Source organism: Heteronotia binoei, chromosome 13 (genome assembly GCF_032191835.1).
Source record: "Heteronotia binoei isolate CCM8104 ecotype False Entrance Well chromosome 13, APGP_CSIRO_Hbin_v1, whole genome shotgun sequence".
NCBI lineage: Eukaryota > Metazoa > Chordata > Lepidosauria > Squamata > Gekkonidae > Heteronotia > Heteronotia binoei.
Window position 1 is genome coordinate 68,977,478 of NC_083235.1, and position 25,608 is coordinate 69,003,085.

General features: G+C 42.4%; 1 protein-coding gene across 2 annotated transcripts in view; it reads right to left on the reverse strand.

The window, feature by feature from the left end:
* Positions 1-25,608, reverse strand: part of UNC13D (unc-13 homolog D) — a 100,919-nt gene that overhangs the window by 50,281 nt on the left and 25,030 nt on the right. For both annotated transcript variants that reach the window (XM_060252904.1, XM_060252903.1), the window contains 14 exons: positions 23,704-23,763; positions 20,149-20,215; positions 19,153-19,345; positions 15,097-15,141; positions 14,291-14,359; positions 14,037-14,106; positions 12,551-12,655; positions 11,135-11,227; positions 6,460-6,563; positions 5,680-5,797; positions 5,120-5,244; positions 4,339-4,429; positions 3,828-3,884; positions 2,806-2,903 (listed from right to left, as the gene is read on the reverse strand). In XM_060252904.1, coding sequence (XP_060108887.1) covers positions 2,806-2,903; positions 3,828-3,884; positions 4,339-4,429; positions 5,120-5,244; positions 5,680-5,797; positions 6,460-6,563; positions 11,135-11,227; positions 12,551-12,655; positions 14,037-14,106; positions 14,291-14,359; positions 15,097-15,141; positions 19,153-19,345; positions 20,149-20,215; positions 23,704-23,763 — 1,295 coding nt within the window. The remainder of the gene's footprint in view (positions 1-2,805; positions 2,904-3,827; positions 3,885-4,338; positions 4,430-5,119; positions 5,245-5,679; positions 5,798-6,459; positions 6,564-11,134; positions 11,228-12,550; positions 12,656-14,036; positions 14,107-14,290; positions 14,360-15,096; positions 15,142-19,152; positions 19,346-20,148; positions 20,216-23,703; positions 23,764-25,608) is intronic.

Below are 25,608 nucleotides of genomic sequence, written 5' to 3' on the forward strand. Positions count from 1 at the left end.
AGCCAATGAGAATGTTTGCACGTACTTCCCGCTCAGGCTAGGTGTCGATATGTATAGTGAGCATTGAAGCAAAGCCCTAATTGGCTAATCCATATATTTGGGAGGTGGTCTGGGGGAAACCATTTGGTCAGTTTCATTGCCCTTTGTGTAAAGCCCTCAGATCTCCACGCAGTTAGAGTTTGGACTCAGAGAGAGTCGAGATGTAGCTTAGAAGCTAGTAAGGATATTGAGTCCTTACTTGTTTTCTAGTAATCCCAGTAACCCTTTCCTCATAGTAAAAGTAAACTACTTTTTATTCTTAAGCTAAAACGTCTGCCTGGCTTGTTTATCTTTGTGGTTCTCTCCACACAACTCCGCTAAACTATCTGTAAAACCCGAACAGGAGCTCATTCAGGGATTGTTATGCAGCTGCAATACTATTCAATGGACAAGGAGGTGGAACTCTCAGAAGGAGGAGGTGGAACTCTCAGAAAGGTTCAGGAGCTGCGCTCCTGTGAGCTCCCACTGAATCTGAGGCCGAGGGCCAAATGCAGTCCTTTAAATAGCAGCAGCTGGCTGACTTTGCACACGACATAGTCCTTGTGGTATTTGGTCTTAGAAGCAGAGATTCAATAGGAGTTTTGTGTCTCCCAAACTCACATGCGTACTTTCCTCATTGCAACTGGAGTGTATGGGCAGACGTGGCTGCAGTCTTCCCCTCCTTCTTATTTCCTCTTCTTATATGGTTGCACACAAGTTTTGCAAAAGAATCAATAGTGGCTCCACAGGCCACTTTGAAGAGAAGAAACCAACACGGAAGGGAAAGCTGAAGCCTCTGCACCTCAGTCATGAGAAGAAAAGGGCACACATGAATTTGGGAGACACAAAATTCCCACTAAATGTCTGCTCTGATTCAAGGTTGTTTTGGGGCTCCTCATTTATTTAACCCATTTATAAATGACCTCCTACTTTGTATATGATCGATGGCCATTTTCCTAAATTGGGTTCCCAGGCTGTCGCTTTGCTATTGTACACGGATGATGCTGTACCCAGAAGGATGTTAAGTGCATTTGCTTACTTTTATATTTTACTACAAGACTAGGGATCTCAATCCCGTGGTCCCAGTGAGGAACCCCCTGATTTGGGGAGGGCTCCCCTGCCGCCAGCCAGTGAGGGAAATCCCACCCCCAAATGACATTTTCTGCCATTTCCAGTAAAACCGGAAGTGGCTCTAAAAACCGGAAGTGCTGCCCTAGAGCAACCATTTGAGTGGGGAAGCACAAAAGACCACTCAAATGGCTGCTAGTAACTGCTAGTAACTTGAGTGGTCTCTTTTGCTTCTCCAGGGGAAACAAAAAGGACCACTCAAATGGCTGCAAACCTTCAGTGATTCTGATCACTGAGCTGGCTTGTAGCCAGTTTAGGCTAACACCTATCACTTTTTAGGGATCATTTTTGCTCCTCCCCCCTATTAGAAGGGGGGGAGGAGCAAAACTAGTCATGAAATGGCTGGCAGCCATTTGAGCGGTCCGTTTTCATCCCCCTAAATACCACTCAAATGGCTGCCAGCCATTTTCTGTTTGGGCTACTTCTGTTTTTACCAGAAGTGGTCCAAAACTTCATTTGCATCCCCACCCACCTCCCGGAACATACCCCCATCCCCCAAAGGCCTCCACTGCAAAGGTAAGAGGACTTGTGAGTGAGTGAGAGTTTGTGTGTGTGTGTGTGAGAGAGAGAGACAGAGAGAGAGAGAGAGAGCAGCCAGCTCCTGGGGAATGAGGAAAGGCCTTGTGTGCAGATGGGGCAGTGGAAGGAGCCCCGTGTCAGAATGCACCCGCAGAGCAACTGGTGGGAAATCAGTTGCTTGCACCAGGGGAAACAGAAGCCTGGGGGGCAGAGCAATGTTAGTGAGAAATAGGGTTGCCAATCCCCAGGTGAGGGCAGGGGATCCCCTGGTTTGAAGGCCCTCCCCCCGCTTCAGGGTCATCAAAAAGCGGGGGGAGGGGAGGGAAATGTCTGCTAGGAACTCTGTTATTCCCTATGGAGATGTATTCCCATAGAAAATCATGGAGAACTGATCCGCGGGTATCTGGGGCTCTGGGGGGGGCTGTTTGTTGAGGTAGAGGCACCAAATTTTCAGTACTGCATCTAGTGCCTCTCCCCAAAATATCGCCCAAGTTTCAAAACGATTGGATCAGGGGGTCCAATTCTATGAGCCCCAAAAGATGGTGCCCCTATCCTTCGTTATTTCCTATGGAAGGAAGGCATTGAAAAGGTGATGGCCCTTTAAATGTGATGGCCAGAACTCCCTTTGGAGTTCAATTATGCTTGTCACAGCCTTGATCTTGGCTCCACCCCCAAAGTCTCCTGGTTCCACCCCCAAAGTCTCCTGACTCCACCCCCAAAGTCCCCAGATATTTCTTAAATTGGACTTGGCAACCCTGGTGAGAAATTGGTCCCTGTGTAATTCCCATGGCCCAGTAACAAAAACAAAAGAAATTTCTGGCTTGTGAATGGAACAAAAAAGATCTAGAGACATTTCAACACTGTTCTGGCCAGTTTTTCCCTCTAGATTTTCTATCTAATTTGATGATCGATAGTAGGCATATTCAAATCTATATTCAAATGAATATATATAGGCAATAAATAGCAGTTTATTTTATTTTTCTGGGGGAAAAGCTGGCAAGTCCGGCAAAGGGGTGGAATATTGCTGTTACTAGGCTTGAGGGCTCACTCCCTTGGCCTGAACAATTCACTTCAAAGGCTTCTTTTCTCTCATTTTGTAAGCACCCAGCAAACTCCAAACAACTTCTTCCAGAGACTTACTTGGTGAAATGTTTGTTCCAGACTCTGCGACACTGCTGGAGATCTGTATTCACTTCTATGACAAGACTGACCAAAGTTTTGCCACACTCCTCCATGGTCTACAAAAGGGAAAGACAACAAGAGAAGGAAGTTCTTTGCAAAAGAGCAGTTTGGTTTCCACTGGTCAAACATCTGTCAAACTGGTGGATGATTCTAATCTCTCCATGGGACAAAATGCTTGCCCAGGAGACTTCAGAAATTACAAGCTACCCTTTCTTTTACATCCTATCCCCCTTCTTTATGTTGTACTTACTTACAGCATGGCTTGTCTGGCTCCCATACTTTCCCCTGTTTACCTGGAGAAGGGGGAAATCTTTCTCCAGCTCAAGGCGAAACTGCAGAGTGGCTGTGGTCAGAGCATTTTTGTGGATGCTCTTCCCACAGCCAGTCTGGGAAAGGAGAGGAGCTTATCTCCATATCCTGACTCTTAGACCGTTTTCGCACACAGCTCACCTCGCAGTCACAATCCTGTTCCCTCCGCAGCGTCTGTCGGATTTCCCACCAACTTAGTGGCTAGTCAGAAGAGCCAACTTAGTGGCTAGTCAGTAAAAGTTTGAAAGCATTAAAAAAATTCAAATCACATTCTGAAGCCACAGCAAGCTTAAATTTATGTGCCTCAGTCAGGTTTCTCCCCTGACTATCTGATGACCGGTGCTGCTGGTCTGTTTGTTGAAACTGTAACTTGTAATAAATCTTCCATGTTGTTTGTATACCATTCCTGCTTCTGTGATCTCCACATTATTTGCCTACCACAAAGCTTACCTCACAGCAGTGAACCCAAAGCCTATACACTTGTTACCTTTAGAACACACGGTAACTGAGGGAAAGGTTTCTAGTTTAAAACAAACCTAGTTCCCACCTGGATCTAGTTCCTCCAAAATTGTTGGAGGCTGTGTGAGTCTTCTCATTGTGTAGAAAAGACCTGTCACATTGGGAGTCACAAGCCAGTACCCATGGCAACCCATCTGGAAAGAGAGATTTACCTTGACCATTGGCTTCAGGTGTTGTTTCTTCATCTGAAACCATTCTGCTGTTCCTGACTGAGAAAACAGTACATGGAATGAGAAGCACTGCAGCAGCATTCAAATCACATTTAAAACCCTCATGAGGGGAATGGTCAAACACCACTCACACACAAATATATAATTATTTGGCCTGTTAGAACATATACCATGCCAGATGTCCAACAGTGGTATAGAATACAGAGAGAAATCTAGGATTAAAACTAGATTTTCGGAGCATTCCTATGAAATACAGCATTCTCTACAGAAGAAAAAGTGCCCCATACATTTCTCCATAGTGGCAGGAAGAGGCAATCCAAGGCCAGCATCTATGGCCAATCTGGAAGAGAATGGATGACCCACCTTTTCCCAATTTCACATTACTGCTGGAGGAAGGAACATAGGAATTCTCAAGACCTCGTGAAGGGACTCACTGAACTACACCAAGGAGCGTGGAAGGCGAGAGCATCAAGACGCCTCTGTGGCTGTGTACCTTGAGTGCCTCTGTCACCATTTGTTGAAGGTCAGGGGTCACAGTACAAAGTTCTCTGAAGGCTTTCATTTTATAAATCTGGACCAAGAGCCTGCAAAGATTAAAACCATTGCTGAAATAATGCATGTAAGAACTAATGTTTCTGGTTCTCTTTTGCATAACTCACTTCTCTTGGCTGGGCTGTGTTTTTCATAGTGTTGTGACAGACAGAGATTGAATAATGTGACAGACAGAGTTTGCAGTAATGGGGAAAGCTTTCATTGTCAAGTTTTCACCCTACTGGAACAGACCCAGCATTCTCTTGATAGCACAGGGACAATTCAGGACTGATTTTTGACACAATACCCAAGCCCTGCTAAAATAGAATATATCCTGGGAGAACATATCCTATAATTTGAAGGAGTACTCAATTTTCAAAGGAGCGCTCCTCCTTAGAGAGGATGGAATTTTAATTGCAAGCTGGAAAAAATGGTGAAAGCCCTATATGCAGTCCCAATGGAAAGGTCAAAAACTTGCACATATTTCTATAAGTAGGACAAAGTCAGTTTTGAAGACTCAGGCAAGTAAAGAAGCGTGCCAGTGGTTATAAGGCTAGGCTTCACTTCCTCATATCACTTGTCCTAACCTGTGACTAGCAAAAGCATAATAAATCAGTAAACTGACATGTGCTTACTGATGCACCATTTATAAAAATCACCAAATTCAGTTTCTCTTAGCAAAGAACAGAGGGGTTTTCCCAGCACACAGTGCACACAGCTCTATAACCATTCAGACGGCAAACCTGAGCAGCGATTGCAGCCTCTGTATAGAGTTCGGAGCAGACAGTGGGAAGACAATCCGGTACCTCTGGAGGAGAGATGTCCCATAAGCCAACAGGGACTGGAAAGACTCGGCCAATTCTGCTTTCTGAACAGAGCAGCAAAAGGATACATTAGCATTAGTGAAGACACTGCAGTGTTCAGCATCTCTTGACAGCACGGATCTCTCAGGTTGTTCAGAAAGTCCCCTGCCTAAGGGGCTAAGGTCAGGAAGAAAAAAGTACTCAAACACGGCTTTCCCTCACTTCTAGAAGCAAAGATAGCCTATACAGATCTCCCATTCTGGGAAAAGGTGCAGTGCAAATATACGCCTTTCAGCAGTAGAAGGCAAAAACCTGATGCTGCCACACAGCGGCTGAATTTGTGCACTGGTGCTGGTAGTAAATTTGTGTCAGTATTGCTAAACAAATACATACTGGGAGCTCAGTAGAATTTTCTGGTACATAATTCTTTATTGTTTCTCAGGCTGACTGGTTGGACTGGAATACGCTTCCAGCCCTATGGACTGAAGTATGGTTTTAACCTGTTCAGGTTTTAGTCGCTCTTGCACCCACTGGTACTCTATGCTGGTAATCTGGTGGAGTAGGCAGTTGCTGTTGAACTCCAAGATCAGGTAGAGCTTGCTATAAGCCAACCACTTCCTGTGTCAAAGAGAAGGAAAGAATCGCACCAAGCATTGAAATAATGATGAACAGAAGGAATCTATCCACAAAACTAGAAGGAGGCAGCAATATTCCCTCTGAGTTACAGGGATTAAAATTAATCCAACAAAGAACTCTCAGTTTCTGCAATCAGAAAATGTGCATATGGAAATCAAGCATATTAGCCCTTGGTTTTCCTAATTTCTCTTAGCAGTAAAACTAGCTTTTTACAGAAACTGGAATTTGTTATATTAAAGTGAAGGACAGAAGAGGCAGAGATTACATAAATCAGAAATTATATACTAATTAATAAGAAGTTCCTTGGAATCAGTCACATTCTCTAAGCAACACATTATAATGAATCAAGAAAAAACATCAATCAAATTTATGAATAGGTTTCTAATCTGGTGGGGGAGAGAATCAGCAGAGGCATCTAAGTACAACAGCTATTATAATATGCTACCATCCCTCAGTCGCATGACATATCTGCAGACTTATTTCCCAGCATCTTGATCCAATAGGGAAAAATAATAATATTTATTAAAAATCAGAGAACAGAGGAGCAGACCTGGGAACAGGAAGTCCCTTCCCAGAAGTAAGCTCTCTAGTCAAATTGGCACAGATTCTACTGTCTCAAACAGAGGAGAACAGGGAATACTCACGCCATATCCTGATGGAAGTTAGAAAGGTCTTTCTGAGATGCATGTAGATACAAGATTGTACTGGCGTGCTTGCTTAACTCTCCATCCCAGGAAGTGCTGCCAGCCTGTGAAGGACAACAGAAAAATGGTTCCTCCTGCACACGGGTCAGGTAGAAAAGAACAAGACCTCAGCAGTTCAGTTACTTAGTACTTTTTCCTCACTCAGTTTTGATTTGGCTCCAGATATCTAAGATAATCCATAGAACTGCAAAGATGAAAGAGACCGCATTATCACTGAGTCCAGCCCTCTCCCCTGAGGCAAGTTATATATACATGACAATGAACATAGGTTTTTTAAAAAAATTATTCTTCAGCACTACAGCAACACATCAATGGACCATCACCGACAGAGTTAAAACTACTAAAGAGTTAAAATTACCATTATCTTATATAAATCTAAGTTATTACATGAATAAGATACTTATTAATAATAAGTATTATTAAATAAACTTATTAATAATAAGCATTATTAAAAATAATAATAAAAATTATTGTGCTGCCAAAAAAGAATAAGATAAATTTAAAATAACAATTGTTACTAAAAGAATATGGGGAATCTACATTATTTAAAAGTTTTTCCAAAACTGGATACCATTTTCCAAGAAGTTTGATTCCACCAAAGGATATTAATTTAACCTCTTAACATCAGTTATTTTATTAAAAACTATGTAGTCCCACAGGCACATACCACTCCTTTACATCAGGCAATTGGGAGGCCTTCCAATGAGAAGCAATTACTTTTTTGCCTACCAATAATAATGTTTAATTTAAATCTTTTTTGTATGTCGGGGATGTATCATGAAAGGAATTATGTGTCCAGTAATATAAGTTATTTGTTGCACAATATCTTTCTAAAACTTAACTATTGGACAAAACCACCAACAGTGAATGTAAGTTCCTTCCTCTCAACATCCTCGCCAACAATGAGAAATGTATCTTGAGTTAACATGCACTGTTTTAGTAGGTGTGGAATACCATTGAGTGATGAATTTATATGACTGATACACAGAATTCAAATAACTAGAATGTAGAAAACAAGAGGACCAAATGTTTTTCCAAGTTTGATCTGTTAAGGAATTCTCACAATCATGCATCCAGGCTTTATGAAAAGATAACAAAGTAGACCTATCATAGCTAATTAATATATTATAATTTTTTGAGATCAAGCCTTTTGATCAATGGAGGTCAACGGAATACTAAGCAATTTTTCAAAGGGAGTAGCAGGTTTTAACAAGTCTTTCTTAATCTCTGGTGTATTGTATAAATGCTGTATTTGGAAATACTCTATGGGATTTTCTCCTGGATTTTAGCTTCTAATTGCAATTTACTGCATATTATTCCATTTTTAACAATATCGATAAATCTTATGTTATTTGTTCCCCCCCCCCGCTCCCAGAGCATATAAGAAGATCTAGCCTGAGCAGGAGGGAACCACAAATGATTGGTGAAGGAAAAGCACGAGGACACCTTTGGTAAGTATCTTTTCCTAAAACTATCCCACACTTTCATCCCCATATGTCCCCCAGAGAGCACTGAGATCTAGCTCTCAAAATCTTCTAAAAATCCCTGGGCCAAGAGAAGCTAGACTGAAGGCAACCAGGGAGCAAGCTTTTTCAGCAATGGCCCCTCGATGGTGGAATCAACTCCCAGAGAAGATGCAAGCCCTGCGGGACCTGAATCAGTTCCGCAGGGCTTGCAAAACTTTTCTCTTCCAGCTTGCTTTTATGATAGAACCCGGCTAAATTGAAATTGGAACTGACCTGTAACCATCTAGCCATCTTATGTATGATTGTGACCTATAGCACCTTATAGTATCTGTTTTATCTATTTTAATTAATTTATGTAATTGAATTGTATTTTAAAACTCTTGTTTACATTGTATTTTATCTAAATCATGGTTTCCATGTCTGTGAGCCGCCCTGAGCCTGCCTTTGGCGGGGGAGGGCGGGATATAAAAATAAACTTACTTACTTTACTTTACTTTCAGAGTGGTTCCTAAATATATATTTACATTAGCTAACATCGGTCGCTGACTATTTGGAATCCACAAGATCTCTTTCAATTGCAAGGGGGCAGTGTAAGATTCCTCAATATATTTCCAATCAGTACATATCCCAACCTCACTATATTTAAGTATATTTGTGAGAATAATGGCCTTGTAGTAAATGTTAATGTTTGGGATTGACAAGCCTCCTGATTCTATTGGATGTCTTGGTGCCTTAAAAGTGATCCTAGGAGCCTTGTGATTCCACATAAATGTAAGTAATAAAGCTTGCCATTTTGTTAACAACAACTTAGGAATATTGACAGGTAAGGCCCTTAAAATATAATAGCTTTGGGCAGGAGTCATTTTGTAGAAAAATAGGTGGCAGAGCTCATTAGCATAAGTCATTAGCCTATGCCGCCTGCCCCTAGCCAAAAGCAACCTGATGCAAGAAAGGAGAGGCCTGGGTGAGCAAGGCCTCCTTGGGCTGGCTAGAGATCCAGCCAGCTCAAGCAGGCCCCGCTCACCTGGGGCTATTCTGGGCCGCCCCCACAAGTCAAAAGGCCAGCAAGCCACCCACCACCCAAGATCACATAAGACGTGGAGAAAGGGTAGCGCAGGCTTCTCCAGGGGTTAATGAGGGCTGCTGGGGGCATGGCAAAGCCCCTGGTGACTGGCTGGCTGGCTGCCCACTCTCCTAATCCAGGGATTGCAATTCAGCTGCACCTACCATTCAACGGCAGTGCCAGATTAAACCCTGTGGAGGCCCCCTTGGCAGTCAAAATCTCAGGGGGACCCTTGCATATTACCTCAGAGCTGCTGTGCCCACCCCGCCGCCCCCACTGCAGCCTGCAGGCACCTTCTCAAAAGCCCCTTTGACAAAGCTGTGTGGGAGAGGCAGAGAGAGGCAAACTTGGTGACGACACCAGCAGCAGCTGTATCAGGCAAGTCGGGCAAAGAGTGGCTCAGTTGCTGGCTGCGCATGCAGGCTGGGAGGGCTCTAAGCGGGGGAAATGGGAGGGAGGTGGCCCAGGGCCCCTAAAGGTGTGGGGGTCCATAAGCCATTGCTTACTTGGCCTAATTGTTAATCCAGCCCTGTTCAATGGACAAGGTAGGTGGGGAGAAAGAGGGGGAACCTTTAAAAATGTTCAGGAGCTGTGGTCCTGTGAGCTCCTGCAGAATCTGAGGCCTGGCTTTGGGAATAAAAAAGATTTTATAAGAGAAAGTCTTTCAGGCCAAGATAATTGCACTGTTTTCCAATTCTGTATTGTTGCTTGGAAAGACTTCACTATATTCAAATGGTTATATTTAATAAATTCAGCCAACGTTGATGGAATAACCATCCCAAGATACCTCCAATCAGGGGTGGATGGTAGATCAATCAATTATGGGGTTAATTAGATAATAAAGATCTCCACCAGTTAAGACATGGCCCTCCTAAAAATTATTAAGCCTTGTCAACGTTTCTTTAAAAGGGGGGATTTGGCGACTATTGGGGGGAATACAGTGATGCCAAAGTAATTTTATGGCCATCCACTGTGCCTTTTAAGAAGATATATCTACCTTGCCCATTTTTGAGGCAATGATCTGGTTGAAATCTCAATTTGGAAGAGATAATAATAGCTACCGCTCACGAATGTGATGATCCTGAGGTTTAATATTGCAGGGGAAATCTAGTACCATTCAACAGCTTGATGACTGTTCACTTCATATATGTTTCTTGAAGAAAGACAATCCCTGCATTCATCTTACTCAATGCCCCCAATAAACATTTACGTTTAACTCAGGTGTTCAACCCTCAAAAATTTAAAGTAAAAATCTTACAGTTCTCATTAGCCTTTGTCGATACTAAGTACACGTATCTTTTAAAAAGTTAAAATGGTCATTACAAACTCCAATACAGATTTCTCTTATTAGAAATAAGTACATAAAACTTTCAATTGAGTTTTGTGGACATAGTTTATAATGGCCAGATTTCACTACCACTACAAGGGGGCACAAGGGATGTTCATGGTGTCACCCATAATACATCATATCTGTAAGATATGTTTTATAATAGTCAGTCATCTTGACTGTAGTATCTGGGCACAGCATATCCACACCTTCTGACATTTAAAAGGCATGGTACCTCATTTCCACCTCCATCACATGTAATAGAACATATCCTACTGCTCATCTGAGCAAAGATTGAAGCTTTCCTCCAACTAAGATGCCTTTGTCCAACTTAAATGGCTCTTCCATTGCAGGACCCATATAAGTCTGAGGAAGGCTTATTAGGCTAGAGAAAGATACTCCAGTCTAGGGTCGGATATGCCACTCTTTTTTGTCTACATGCTGCACAACTGCTCAAACCTATCTGTGGATGCACTTCTGTTGGTGGAGCTACTAAACAGCCAGTCTACAGCTCAAGAGTTTGCTGTGATTTTGAGGGTTCCCCCCCCCCTTCCCATGAGATTAACTAAGATGCTGCAACTACACCCAAGTGAGAGAGGTGGATGAACTTCCATAGAGAACTCAAAGGAGCATATGACTAAATACAGATGCATAATTGAACATATCACCTGGCCTATTTTGAGAAGATGAATCTGTACTTTACTGCCATAATCTTTGCCTCAATGTCCCCGAGTCATTTTTGTCCCCTGTCCCATTTACCTGGTGCTGAAGAATCTCATAAGAAACCAACTGCTGAAGAAGGTGCCGCTGGACCGTGTAACTTGGCTGTGTCTTACTGGCTGTGGTTGCCCTCTAAAAAAAAAAGCGGGGGGGGATAAAAGCCTGGGATTCAGTTCTTAAAGAAAATGGAGAAAATCCTTGTGTGACCACCTGCTTGTGCATATTTGTGTACAATACCAAGAAAACTTTGGGATAGTCTCTTTGACAGTTCAAATTTAGCGAGATATTTTTGCCCCAGGTATATCAGTAGAACAGCTGGCAGCCTGCTGTTCCTTACTTATTATATTACGTTAACCTTTCTCTAAAACACAATTTATTTGTTTAAATGTATTTGTAGTTCACCTTTCAAACCAAGTTCTCCAAAGTTATTCACAATCAAATGAAAACCACATGAAATAATTAAAATCAGCATATAACAAGATACAAAATGCAGAAAATGAGATGGTAGGGTAAACTCACAGCAGGGAGGATGATCTTTGGTTTGGGTATGGGAGAAGGGAAGTTTGGATGTATCCCAGGGCCACTGTGCTTTTAAGAGTTAGATCTGGGTTCCCTGGACCCAACCTGGGTCCTAATTTGTGTTCTTTGCAGCCACACAGCAGCTGCGGATAAAGGCTTTAAAAAAATAAATAAGAGCCCAAAGTGACTCAGAACATGGTCATGGTGGGAGGAAGGGTTCATTCCCCCTTCCAAGCAGTCTTCCCACACTGAAGCAGCAATGATAAGGAGTTATCTCCCAATTTTTTTTCTGCTCCATGTGGAATATTCTGTGCACAATAAACAGTCAAAACAGGGAAATAACTCCTCAGCACTGTTCTCGCACAGGGAAAATGGCTTGGGGGGAAGGCAGGAACCTTTCTTCCCCCCACAGCAGAGTTCCAAGCCCATTCGAACTCTCCTTGATTTATTTAAAAAGTTGTTCCCTCTAGCTGCTGTATGGCTCTCAGACCATTTAGGGCTCTGAAGCTCAATACCAGTACTTAGAATTGGGCCTAGAAACCAAATGATAGTAAGTGAAATTGTTACAAAATTAGCATATGTTCCCCATAGATCACTCCAACCAATAACCCAAACCAGCTGGGGGTTCGGAACATTTTTCAAGAACAATCCCACTCAGAGCACCTTAATGTAATTGTCATTAGTAACTAATGCAATTGTCACTAGATGTCACTAGAACATGCATTACCCATGGTTAGATCCATTTGATACAAATACAAAGCCAATGTTGGTAAGTAATGCATTCCCATTGCTTGGGATATGCTAGCCTTCTGAGGGAGGGACTTTCCATCATTCACAACAAAAAAGGCCATGCCCATTGTAGTCTACCTTCAAAAGACTGCAATATGCAACCAGGCCTTTTCAAGCTTCTCATGTCAGCAGACCCCCTCCTCCTACCTTTTTGTGAATCAAGAGGAACTGCAGGCGGCATTGTCCTCGGTTCGGGTAGGTTTCTGTGCGAGGTTCCAGATTGTGCCAGCGGTCTTCTCTACAATGCAGGTCCTGTAAGAACAATAACAGAAGTCAAAGTTTACATCAGAAAGATAAAATAGTTCTGAACGAACTGAATTCTGTCAGATATAGCAGGAGGGTTAAGTAAATATAATGGAATCACAGAATTGGAATAGAGTTGGAATATCGTAATAATCCTGCTTGCAGAATGTATATTTTCATGCCAATTTAATGACTGATCAGTGAAAGCTTTAAATTGCAGGTTTAAATGTGTTCACTGGAAAGGTGACAACCTGAAAATATCCTGGATCTTGGGTCCCTTGAATACTTCTACCTTTTCTATTTGATGAAAAATAAACAAATGCAGTTTTCTTTTTGGATATGAATCTAAAGCCAGCATACAGCTTACAATTTCAAGCTATTTCTCTTCAAGGGCCTGGTAGATTCTCTCAATAAAAATTTGCAACATACAATTTTTTTTTTTAAAAAAAAATGAAGATAATGACTTAAATGCCCTTTAATTGGTTGATGTTCCTACTTTTCTGGTTGCAGGATTTTTAGGACAGAAACAGGATTCCACCACAGCCACTATTTATTTAATCCATTTTACCCCTCCCTTCCTCCAAGGAGTTCAAAGATGTGTAGCTAATTCTCTTTCCTCCATTTTGCCTTCATAACACTCCTGAAGTAGGTTAGACTGAGAGAAAATCACAGAACCAAGATCAACTGGCAAACTTCTATGTCAGAGTGGGAATTCCTACTTTGACATTCCAACTGGCCATACATCACCTTGAGACTGGTCTGCCTTCATCACAGGAGCCCAACGAAGAGCATGAGTATTAGGATACTGAGCATGAAAGAGCTGGACAACCAAAAACATTATTTCTGGTAAATTTATATACTTCAAACACTGTAGCTTTCAACATGAACCACAGTCAATTATTGTTCATTTATTTTCCAGATACAGATCTCAAGATTAAATGAGATTATTATTTTATTTTATTATATTAATATCAAATGATATTATTAAATACTAATTTCATTGATCCTGTATGCATGTGCTGCAAGGGCTAACTTTCCTTCATTCCCAGTCTTATTAAGAGATTGAGTCATACAGATATGGTGAAATCCCTATGGACTGTTATTTCTTGGGGTGACAACCAGCCATGTGAAGTCTATAAAATGTGTTGACATCTTGCTTGGAAGCAAACACTTTCTGCCACTCACTTGCTCCTAAGTAACTATGCAGCTGATGCATCTACTTATCCCTAGATAGCCACAAGGAGTTCTCATGAAACGCCAGCGGCCACAATAAAGACTGAAGTGACAACTCGTACCAAAAACTGAGAAGGACATTTACTCTGGGTGTTACCCATTTTTCACCCATCAGCCCAATTCTCTCAAGCATGGTTCTCACTGTTTGCTTCCTCACCTTCACATGAAGAACTACATTCCCCAGGAAGTCATGTTGCCCTTTGTCCTTCCGAGCATCCTTAAAAATCCTGGAGAATAAAAAAGCAAACTTAGGAGAATAGTACAATAGCAAAACCTGCCATATACGAAGCAGTACAGAGTAGTATTCTGCATTTTGTTCTTCGATTGCCAAATTTGTTTAACAAGCACTCCTAAATTAAGGGTAGATCTGAAAAAGACGGTGGTGGGGAGAACCCTGATATTAGCACATACCTTTTGAGGCCATGGAGGTCTGACAGTTCTCCAAGTTTGTGGCGTACAGATTCAACTTCGTCAAAGTCCCTGTGAGAAAGGGAGATTTAAAAAGTGGGGTGTGCGTTGACAGTGACCCTTTAAGAGTTCCAATGACAGATGGAAATTGTCTCCCTGCCTCAGCCTAGAGAGAAGCAGCACCTGAACTGCCCAGCAAGGATATTCTCATACCAACTGTTAAAGAAGGAGAGTTCTCTTTTGAGGTTTTATTCCTGCAATATAGGTCACTGGAAGAAAGGGTTACAATGATCATGAATTTATTTGACATATCTATTGCTATTCTATGTATTTATTGCTATTTCATTTTGGGAGCCTGACAGAAACACTGTCCGATACCCTACCTCTCTCTGTTCAGCAGAGCCTGTCTTATGCAAAAAGTATTGCTGAGACCTATTGATGGGCTCTGAGAAAATAGGCCTGGAAGGTTTAAAACGCTGCTTTCTTAAGGAGTCAGACAAGTGAGCCACACACTAGGCGGACTTAGGTGATTGCCCAAAACACCAAAGATGCTTTCTGGTGGCGAGCAGCAGCCCTGAGTAGGACCTCCAGGACCTCCAGCACCACCACTCAGATTGCCTCGCTCCCCTATCCCCTCCCACCCCTGTGAAGGAGGAAGGGAGGAAGAACAGGTGGCTGCCAGTTTCATCACACTGGGTTCTGTTCTCTTCCTCCTTTGCACCCAACACCCTTTGGGTCAACCCTGACTGAGTCCCATTTTGAGAGCTCAATACCAAAATGTATGGAGAACAACATGCAAGCATACTTACCACACGTCCAGATGGAATCTGGCATTCTCTACATCTGTAAACTCACTGCAAGACACAGTTTGAATATATTATTAATGAGGTTAAGTAAGTGCCAAAGCAGGACTGCATCTGACCATTAAATGAAAAAAAAAAAGACGACTGAAGAATTGCACAGCTTTAAAGTTGACCGTTTAAAGATTGAAATTGTTCAAGATTCTATATTCCTTCGCTCAATCATCAACCAAAAAGGAGACTGTAACCAAGGAATCAGAAGGAGATTTAGGCTTGGAAATGCAGCCATGAAGGAACAAGAAAAGATACTTAAGTGTACAGAAGTTTCACCAAAGATCAAGATCATTCATACTATGGTATATACAAATGAGAAAGCTGGACAACAAAAAAAGCTGTCAGGAAAAACACTGAATCATTTGAAACATGCTGCTGAATGCAAGTTTTATGGATTCCATAGACCACCCAAAAGACAAATCAATAGGTTCTAGATCAAATCAAACCCAAACTCTTCCTACAAGCTAAAGTGACTAAATTGAGGCTATTGTATTTCTGGTCATACTGATGAGAAGAGAAGACTCATTGGAAAGATATAATGCTAGGAAAAGTTGAAGGCAGCAGAAAAAGAGGGAGACCCGATATCGATTCAATAAAGGAAGCCATGGCCTTCAGTTTGAAAGACCTGAAAAAGGCTATTAAGGATGCTTTGGTGGTCATTCATTCATAAGATCTCCACAATTCAGAAGCAATTTAATGGCAATAACACACATACACAAGATTTCTACGCAGGTGGGATATTAGGTTAAAAAGTAAAGAAGGGTTCTAAAGAGGCCTGCAGAAAAAGTCCTGTTCCTTTAACAAAGACTTAAAGTATAGAAACGGGCAGCTGAAGTTTTTCATGTCACGATGATAAATAATACCCTATTAATCCCTGATTACATTTTTAGTCAAATCATTATCAACACTAGAAGATAAGGAACACATAGGAGAGATAAAAGTAACCATCCCCCCAGGGCCATAGACAGGATTTTTTGTTTAGTGGGCACACATAGGGAGGATTTTTCATTTAGTAGGACACATAGCCATGCAGAAATTAGGGTTTGTTAAACAGTAAACCCACCTGGAGTCTAGAATCCCTCCCCGCTCCCCAGCCAGGTCCCACCTGGAATCTGTCAGTGCTTGCCTTGCCGGCTTGGGAATCTGAGGGATGGAGGTGGCCAGGAACTCGAAGGCACAACGGTGTTTGCCTTGACAGCTTGGGGATGGCTTGCCAGCCAGCAAGATGCAAGAGAGGCAGACAAGAGAACACAGCAGCAGGGCTCCTTTGGAGTATGGGGTTTGGCTTCCAGAGAGAGAGCAGGGTTAAGATTAGAGGGAGGCAGGGGCGGGAGCTTCAAAACAGCGGCAGACAAGAGTTGGACTGGAGGATGACATTGGATTGGAGGACTGGGCTTGGCTTCCAAAGAGAGAGTGGGGTTGAGACTGGAGGGCAGCGGGGACCAGGCGCCTCAAAACGTTGGCTGGCAAGAGAAGACAGCAGCAGCGGTAATGAGCACAAGAAATAAAATTTAGAAATTGGAACTTGGGTGATTGTAAGTAGTGGGGCCTGGACTCTGGCCTTGGTGTTTAGTAGTGGGCCCGGGACCCTGAGGGCCCCACCATAGCTACAGGCCTGCACCCCCCCATTTTGATTAGACGCTAAGAAACATTCACTGGGTTTTTTTTCCGGTATTCACTCTCACAGGCAGACACCAAAAGAGACTAACTTTAATAATGCGACCTTGCTTTGCAGCCTTCCCAGCATGCCTAGATTTGCAGTCTTCCCTGCTGCTGCAACCTTTAGGGTTGCCAATCCCCAGGTGGGGGCAGGGGATCCCAAGGTTTGGAGGCCCTCCCCCTGCTTCAGGATCGTCAGAAAGCGGGGGGAGGGGAGGGAAATGTCTGCTGGGAACTCTGTTATTCCCTATAGAGATTTATTCCCATAGAAAATAATGGAGAATTGATTGCAGGTATCTGGGGGAGCTGTTTTTTGAGGTAGAGGCACCAAATTTTCAGTACAGCATCTAGTGCCTCTCCCCAAAATATCCCCCAAGTTTCAAAACGATTGGACCAGGGGGTCCAATTCTATGAGCCCCAAAAGAAGGTGCCCCTATCCTTCATTATTTTCCATGGAAGGAAGGCATGGAAAAGGTGTGCCGTCCCTTTAAATGTGATGGCCAGAACTCCCTTTGGAGTTCAATTATGCTTGTCACAGCCTTGATCTTGGCTCCACCCTGAGGTCTCCTGGCTCCTCCCCCAAAGTCTCCTGGCTCCACCCCCAAAGTCCCCAGATATTTCTTAAATTGGACTTGGCATCCCTAGCAACCTTATTAGTGAAAGCATTCCTAAATCTGCCTTTGTCCCAGGCAACTGGGACTCCAAGGCAGAAACAGAATCAAAACACAACAGTCACAGAAACTTAAAACAAGCCATTGAAATAGCCAGCAGGAGCCTTCCTTTTCTGTGCCTCTTCTAAGAGTTCCAACTTACAGCTGTTAGGAAACTGCAAAAGGGATGGGGCCTTCATAACGCCTTCTGGAAGTCTGTTCTACATGGCTGTAAAGGCCAAAGAGAAAGCCTGCAAGCAGTCAGCAAGGGACACTCCCTTGCAGCAGGGTTTAGAATAACCTATAGGTGCTGCCATGTTGAGTTACCCTGTAATTCTCAAGCCTTCCCTACAGTGAGGGACATTTCGCTTTAGGTCTCAGTTTCGCTTTAGGTCTCAGTTTATAACTCATATTCCTGAGTTATATATTTTCATCTCTCTTGGCTACTTTCAGCCTGAAGAAAAGGATCAAAATGGGGGATATTGTTTATCATGAGGAACAGTTGAGAGGTATTCCTATAAGACAGTACCTACAGACAAGTTTTTGGAGGTCAAGTTCTAGACCATAGGTGTCCAACGCATTTGTTATGAGAGCCAGATCTGACATAAATGAGATCTTGTTGGGCCAAGCCATGTGTGTCATAAAATGTATTGTCAGAAACCATAAATATAAACTTTATAAAGGACACAAACACAATTAAATTCAAATCTTAAAATAAAACATGCTTAAAAGATCAGTACTCTTGTGGTTTTTTGTTTATTTAACAGTCTCTGATAACTGACACCTCTCACTCTGAATTACTGCATCAAAATCTGGAGACAATGTCTGTACTGTAGCAATCTTGAGTATGCTTTTCAGGTGTTGTTCAGGTGTGCATCTGTAAGTTGCAATTCTACTTTTGATTTCCTGGCATTCATTACAGAAATCTCATGGTCAATGTTTTGAGCCTAAGACCCAGAGGAAAACATGAAGTGGCTGGGCATCGCAAGATTTTGTACATGAATTGCTTATTGTGCTGGTCAGGAACATGTGAAGACACCGTGGTACAGACTGAGGGCTATGTGTCTGTCTACAAAACTATAGTCTTCTTCAGATAAATAACCCCAATTCCTATGTGGCAGTGCAAAAATAGAAACAGCAATGTATAGTGGAATCAGTATCAGCATACGGTCTGGAAAGTCTAAGTTCAAAATCCCCAGTCTGCAAAGGAATTTGGTCTGAACACACACTTTTAGCCTAATCCATATCTATCTATCTATCTATCTATCTATCTATCTATCTATCTATCTATCTATCTATCTATCTATCTATCTATCTATCTAGATATATAGATCTCTTGATTGATCAATATCGATGTAGATATATAGATCTCAATTGATCAATATCGATAGAGCGAGAAGATAGATAAAGTGAGAAGATAGATACAGAAAGCGAGAAGATAGATACGGAGGCATCACAATGCTGTGAGGAAGCAGTGGCGGGGGGGGGGGGGGCGGGTAGGGGAGAGAGACACTTTCCAGCAGCATCTAGCCTGCAGGAAACAACCACCTGTAAGTGATCTACCAGTGCTACTCTATTTCCATGATAATGCGGATACATACAGGATAGGCAATTTTAGAGCAAAGGTTTTTGCTTGTGGCTCCTTGCAAATTAAGAAAATATATCAAGACAGAAGCAAAACAAATGTGGCAAGGAGACCTACAGTATAAAAGTTTCATTCCAGACAGGATTTAACGTCTGAGGGATGACTTGGGTGCGGTGGGTCTGGTCTTCAGGGATCAGATTCTTCACCACGGCCTTGGAACGTTTTTTGTTCTCCTGATGGGTGCCATCGTTACCAGAAGAGTCCAGCTTTTTATTTTCTATCCCTAAGAGGCAGTAGGGGTCACTGAACCCTGAAATCATAGAGGCAGTTGCTGAAATACAATTATATTAGCTTTACACGTGAAGGCCCCAGTGTTTGTAGTAGCTAGAAAGGTAACATTTTTATGCAATCCAGAACACAAAACTGCAGTTGTGCTCACCTTACCCTAGAGAATAAATCAGAAGCTGGAGGAGGAAAGTCTCACCCTCCCTAGTCCGCAACAGGATCGCAGGACAGGAGAGCCTGGCCTCAACATGCTCTGTGGAGAGCCCTCAACTTTGCTAAAGATAACAAATAGTGAGATGCCAAAAATAACAGTTGACTGGGACATGGACTCTAACTGTAAAGTCCAAGGCCTATAATGAATAGATAAGGACCTTGCTAAAGTGCTGTAGACACATGCCCCTCTAACTCTCCCCTGTGAAGGACATCCAGTTGGAGAGAGAAGCTGGATGGTTCTGTGCCTCAGTTGCTTTGAGCCCTGATTTTTTGTTGGTAGTGTTTAGAGTGTACAGTACATACAAGACAGGGCAACAGCATCATCAACAGAACTAAGTTGTAGGGAAGTACCGTAAATGCTTTTAGATTTGGTCTGTGGAGCCAATTCCCAATCAAGGACATTCTGAATCTTGGCCTGTTAGCTACTTTCTCACTTTTAAAGAAAAGATATTGCGTGGAGATGAGCACAAAGGTTTTCATGGCAGAGGCCCTGTTTGGCTCTCAAATCAGGTTATGGGTATTCCCAAATAGAGGTTTTAGAAGCAAAGCCCAGGCTTGCACATGAGTAGAGCTCCCAAGATTCTCTCTGTAAATTGTAGACATCATCCTACTCACCACTGACATCTTTACCTAGAATTCCCCTGGCTTGCTTCACAGTTGCTTTAAGACAAAAGATTGGACTCTGAAAGAGGCAAAAAAAAAAAATAGGTCTCGTTTGAAGAATTAAAGCTAGCCACAAGCCACCACGCACAGAGAACCATACTTAGTCCAGGGAGCTTGATGCCATAATCGAACCTCTAGACTCACAGTACTGTTTGTACCTTCTATAAAATGGATTGGGAGCAGGATTCTGCAAACAACAACAATGAGGAGGAGGAGGACCCCACCCTTAACTACCTGAAGGAGTCTCAGAGTGTCTAACCATCTCCTTTCCTTTCTCCTCCCCACAGCAGACACCCTGTGAGGTGGGTGGCTGCCGTTCCTTGCAGCGGGTGGTGCTGGCCAGAGAGCACCCAGGCTGCATCGGGCATTCCCTGGCCCTGGGTGGCCTGGAGAAGCCTAGGTCCAGCCTGGCTTCTCCCACGGTGGTGGTGGGTGGCTACTCTTCCTTCTGGTGGTGGGGTGGGGCAGCCAGAGAGCATCCAGGCTTCTGTGCAGCACAGAGCATGTTGCTCCAGCAAGCAACACAGAAGATCCTGGGCTTGCCTTCTCCTGCATTCAGTGAGGGGTGGAGGTGGCTCTCTTTTTTTCTGGCCTTCGCGTCTCTCTCCCTATCAATTTGATTTATTACCAACTCCCTCCCCATCTTTCTTTCTTTCCTTCTTCCTCCCTCCTTCCTTCCTTCTTCCTCCCTCCTTCCTTCTTCCCTCCCTCCCTTCCTTTCTTTCCTCCCTCTTTCCTCCCCCTCACTCCACTTCCTTCCTTCCTTCCTTCCTTCCTTCCTTCCTTCCTTCCTTCCTTCCTTCCTTCCTATTTCCCCACTCCCCTCTATTTATTTCTGTCCATTCTCTTTCTTTCTGTCTTTCTCCCTATTTGCTTTATTCCCAACTCCTACACCCTTCCTTCCTGCCTTCTGATCTTTCTGTCTTTCTTGGACATGGCATCAGTACGCTGAAGAAGCTTTCTTTTTAATATCAGAACCGTTATCGGGATGCTGTTAGGTCTGTGTCAGAAAATCTGTGTTGGTATAACATAGTGGGTTCGAAGCAATGATGAGGCGAGGTGGTAGTGCGACATCAGCATAATCAAGGCTAAGCATGAGACTGGCGAACTGGGCCAACGAGGCCAACTATATACACACCTGTGTTCTTGCGCAAGCGTTTGATTGGTCCATTCAAACCAGTAGGGGGCCCCTGATTGGAGCAGGGCAGCAGGGTTTAGGATCCTGCTGCCCATTGTTCCCAAGTCCCCAAGCTTTGGCCATCAGGCTCCAATGAGCCAGGCAGGAACACCCAACTCAGTTCTCACTTGAGTCCACATACATTACAGTTGGCAATCAAAGTCTTCTTTGGCAAGTCCCAATTCTACAATTACCGAAGTCAGAAGTGTGTGGCGTATGCGAATGAGTTATGCTAATGAGCTCCTGCACTTGTTTTTCTACAAAATGACCCCTGACAGCAATGGTAAATGAGGCTCCAAAGGGACCCCATGAGCAAAAAAAAGTTTGAAAACCCTTTCTCTAGACAATAGTTCGGAGGCTGCAAGCATATTTTGCCACACAACTCCCTCCCCAGAGCCCTCAGGCAGCATAACAGGCATCACCAAGCAGTAAGAACTTCAGAGTTACAGAACACGCGCATTCTCATTATCTGTTCCACTTACACTTTCATAGATGGCTTTCAAGAAGCCGGTAAAAAGCCCTCCCATCCCACCCTTGCTTGCCTTATAACGGTCCCAGATGTGTTTGATTCATTTTTGGCTGCATTGCAGCAATGGTGGTGGTGTTACTGGCAAGGCTTTTAAGTCTCTATTACAGTGGTGGGGAGTTAGCTTCTAAAGGAAGGGAGGGAAATTGCCCCCTTTTGTGCCTATGAGAATCTAGGCAGGACCCATGCCGAGAACAGCAGGATTGCAAATTCCGTCATCGTTGTTCCACTTGTACATGCAAACACAGTGGTTTCCTTGAACCCTGGAGTAGCCATACAGAAAAGACATTCAGAATTATCCTGGTAGTTATATAATATTAAGTTGTGGACTCGATGGTCCTCTGGGAACCCATTTAGATAGGAACATGTACTGCTCCATTGAGTCAAACGCAAAATACAGAGGAAACATTCAGCAATAGTTTTGGATACCGTCTATTGAGAACGGTGCAGTTTATGAGTCAGAAGCAACTTTCAAACAGATAATGAACACTAGTCCCTCTCATTTGCAAATTAAGGGCAGGAGATTATCTGGGAAAGGGACACTTATCCCTATTTTGCCCTGCTCAGTAGAGCTACAATGGCTAGAAGGCTGGTCTTGCTAGAGCCACTGCTGACATTTATCTTGATGCTCTGATTATCTGTTTCAAAGCAATAGGACAACCAATAAAATGGACACCAGTGCTTTCAGAGTATCTAATAAAGAACATGCCATATGGATTATTTCTTTCTAACCATGGATTATTCACCATTCTATTTCCTAATAAATAAAATGCTGTAGTCACCCTTTAAATGGTTGCTTCTGCAAGAAGGAACTGCTTCAGTTAATCAATGCAGAGTCTATGTCTGTGATCAGCAGGGCTTTTTTTGTAGAAAAAACCCAGCAGGAACTCATTTGCATATTAGGCCACACACCCTGACATCACCAGAAGTGCTGCCACCTGTTCAGTAGGTTACTTTCTGCATATTGACACAGAACAGTGCCGTGCCATCAGCTGCATTTCATGGATGTGTGATCTCACACAGCCCAATGAGAGACTTTGTTTTGCCCCCCCTCTGCCATGGCTAGAGAGAGAGAGCCATGTGTGGTGGAGTGGGCAGCAGCAGGCCCAGCTTCTCTCAGGAGGGGGAACTTGTGGGTGGCTCCACATCTCTTGCTTTCTTCACAAGCCCATTGGAGGCTGGAGATGGCAGAGAAAGTGGAGCGCACAGTCTGGGAGCGCGTGGCTGCCTAGTTCCTTTCCTCCAGCTTTTTCTGAGCTGGAGCCCTGGCCGGAGTCCTTTTTCTGAGCCAGAGCCCTGGCCAAACCAGCCAGAACTGCGTTCTTGTGTGTTCCTGCTCAAAAAAAGCCCTGGTGATCACTTCTACATAGCATTTACATGTTAATCCCCTAAGTAATTAGAAGAAACAAGTCTACGCTTTTGCAGTGTGCCCTTTATCTTTGCATTTGCATGCGTGTACCCACCAAACATCCTATAAGGGATCTGCAGGATAAACACAGTCTAGGAAATAACACTACGGTATTAGGAGTCATCACACCTTCACATCCACAATCTTTTTTCTTGCACATAGCAGGTATTTCACTTGCACTGAGATTACAGAGTCACCATTTACTTGATGCACCCCAGATCAGATCATGATTCTACACGTGGGCAGCAGTCACACGCACCATTAAATCCATCAAGAACGTGTCGCCCATGTACTATCACCATTGCCCCCCAGGGACACACAAGCTTATATCCCAACCTGTACATGTTCGCACATAGTTACATATGCACATTTCATGTATCATGAATAAGATTTTACCTCCAGCCCTTTGGTCCTCTGTAGTATAATGTTATGCTCTTCTGGATCCATGTTAAAAACCTGTCATTTAAACAGACATAATTCAAACAGAATTCAGTTTTAATACCATACCATTTTCTCTGTTTAAAACAATTTTATTTAGTAACATATGGTAACAATATCTATTTCTTGCATCGTTAATAACTTCTTTTTATCTATTCCATATATTACTTTCTAACCACCCCTCCCCCCGTTACTTGACCCCCGCCGGTGTTATTTACTTAAAATACTAACATTTAAAGGTACCCTTAACTAATAAAAACAAAGATTTATATTCTTCTTCCTTCTAAGGCTTTATCAAAAATTGTCCAATGTCCTTTTATTTTCCACTCTTTCTACATCTCTTCTAAACTTTTTCCACTCCATCTTAAAAACTTCTAAGTCATAGTCTCTTAAAATTCTTGTTAATTTGTCCATTTCACTCCATGTCATAACTTTTACAATCCAATCCCATTTTTCTGGTATTTTTTCTTGCTTCCACAACTGCGCATAGAGTGTCCTAGCAGCTGAAAGCAAGTACCAGATTATAGTTCTGTCTTCTTTTGGAAATTTTTCCATTTGTAATCCCAACAGAAAAGTCTCTGCAACTTTCTTAAATTCGTATCCCAAGATCCTAGAAATTTCTTGTTGAATCAACTGCCAATACTTTTTTGCTCTTTCACAAGTCCACCACATATAAACAACAGTGGGGAAAGTGGACAGCCTTGTCTTGTACCTTTGCTAATTATCATGGCTTCAGTAAGATCTGCATTTATACATAACCTTGCACATTGTTCAGTATATATTGCTTTTATCATCCTTATAAAGTTTCCCCCCCAACTCCATTTTCTCCATTACTGCAAACATAAGTCCCAATTTAAATTATCAAATGCTTTCTCTGCATCCACAAAGAATAATGCTACTTCCTTTTCTGGATGTCTTTCATAATATTCTACAATATTTACAACAGTTCTAATATTGTCTCTCATTTGCCTTTTGGGGAGAAACCTCACTTGATCTTCCTTTATAAAATTTATCAAATATTGTTTAAGCCGTTCTGCCAAGATTTTTGTATATATTTTATAGTCATTATTTAATAGTGAGATTGGTCTATAATTTTTTACATTCATGACATCTCTATCTTCCTTTGGAATCAATGAAATAACAGCTTCCTTCCATGTATTTGGTATTTTCCCTTTGATTCTTATCATGTTCATCAATTTCTGAAGTTTCGGAATTAACTCCTCTTTGAAGGTTTTAAAAAATTTAGCTGTATATCCATCTGGCCCAGGTGCTTTTCCATTTTTCATTGCATTAATTGCTGCTTCAATTTCTATTTTTTCAATTGGATCATTCAAGACTTTCCCCATATTTTCTGTTAAGGGTGCTATTTTAATCTTTTGTAAATACTCTTCCATCTTTTCTGTCTTTATTTTAACACTCTTAAATGATTTGGCATAATACTTAAAGAATTCTCTTTTTATTCCTTCTTGATCTACCACCTCTCTTCCCTCCACCACAATTTTATTAATAATTTTACTTCAATTGCCAGGCCAAATATTTTCCAGGTTTATTTGCTCCCTCGAAAGATTTCTGCTGCAACCTTTTCAGATTCCATTCCAGTTCTTTATTTAACAATTGTCTCATTTGTGTTTGTAATATTGTAATCTCCCTCATAATTTTCTTTTTCCCTGGCCTTTTTCTCAGTTCCTTTTTTTTTCTTTATTTCATTTTGAATGTCCAACATCTGTTTTTCTTTTGCCCTCTTGTCTTTATTATTCAATGTAATCAATATTCCTCTCATTACTGCTTTATAAGCATCCCACACCATCTGAAATTCTTCCGGGGTTGGAAAATGCCGAGCTGAATTGCTACTCAGAAGGGGAG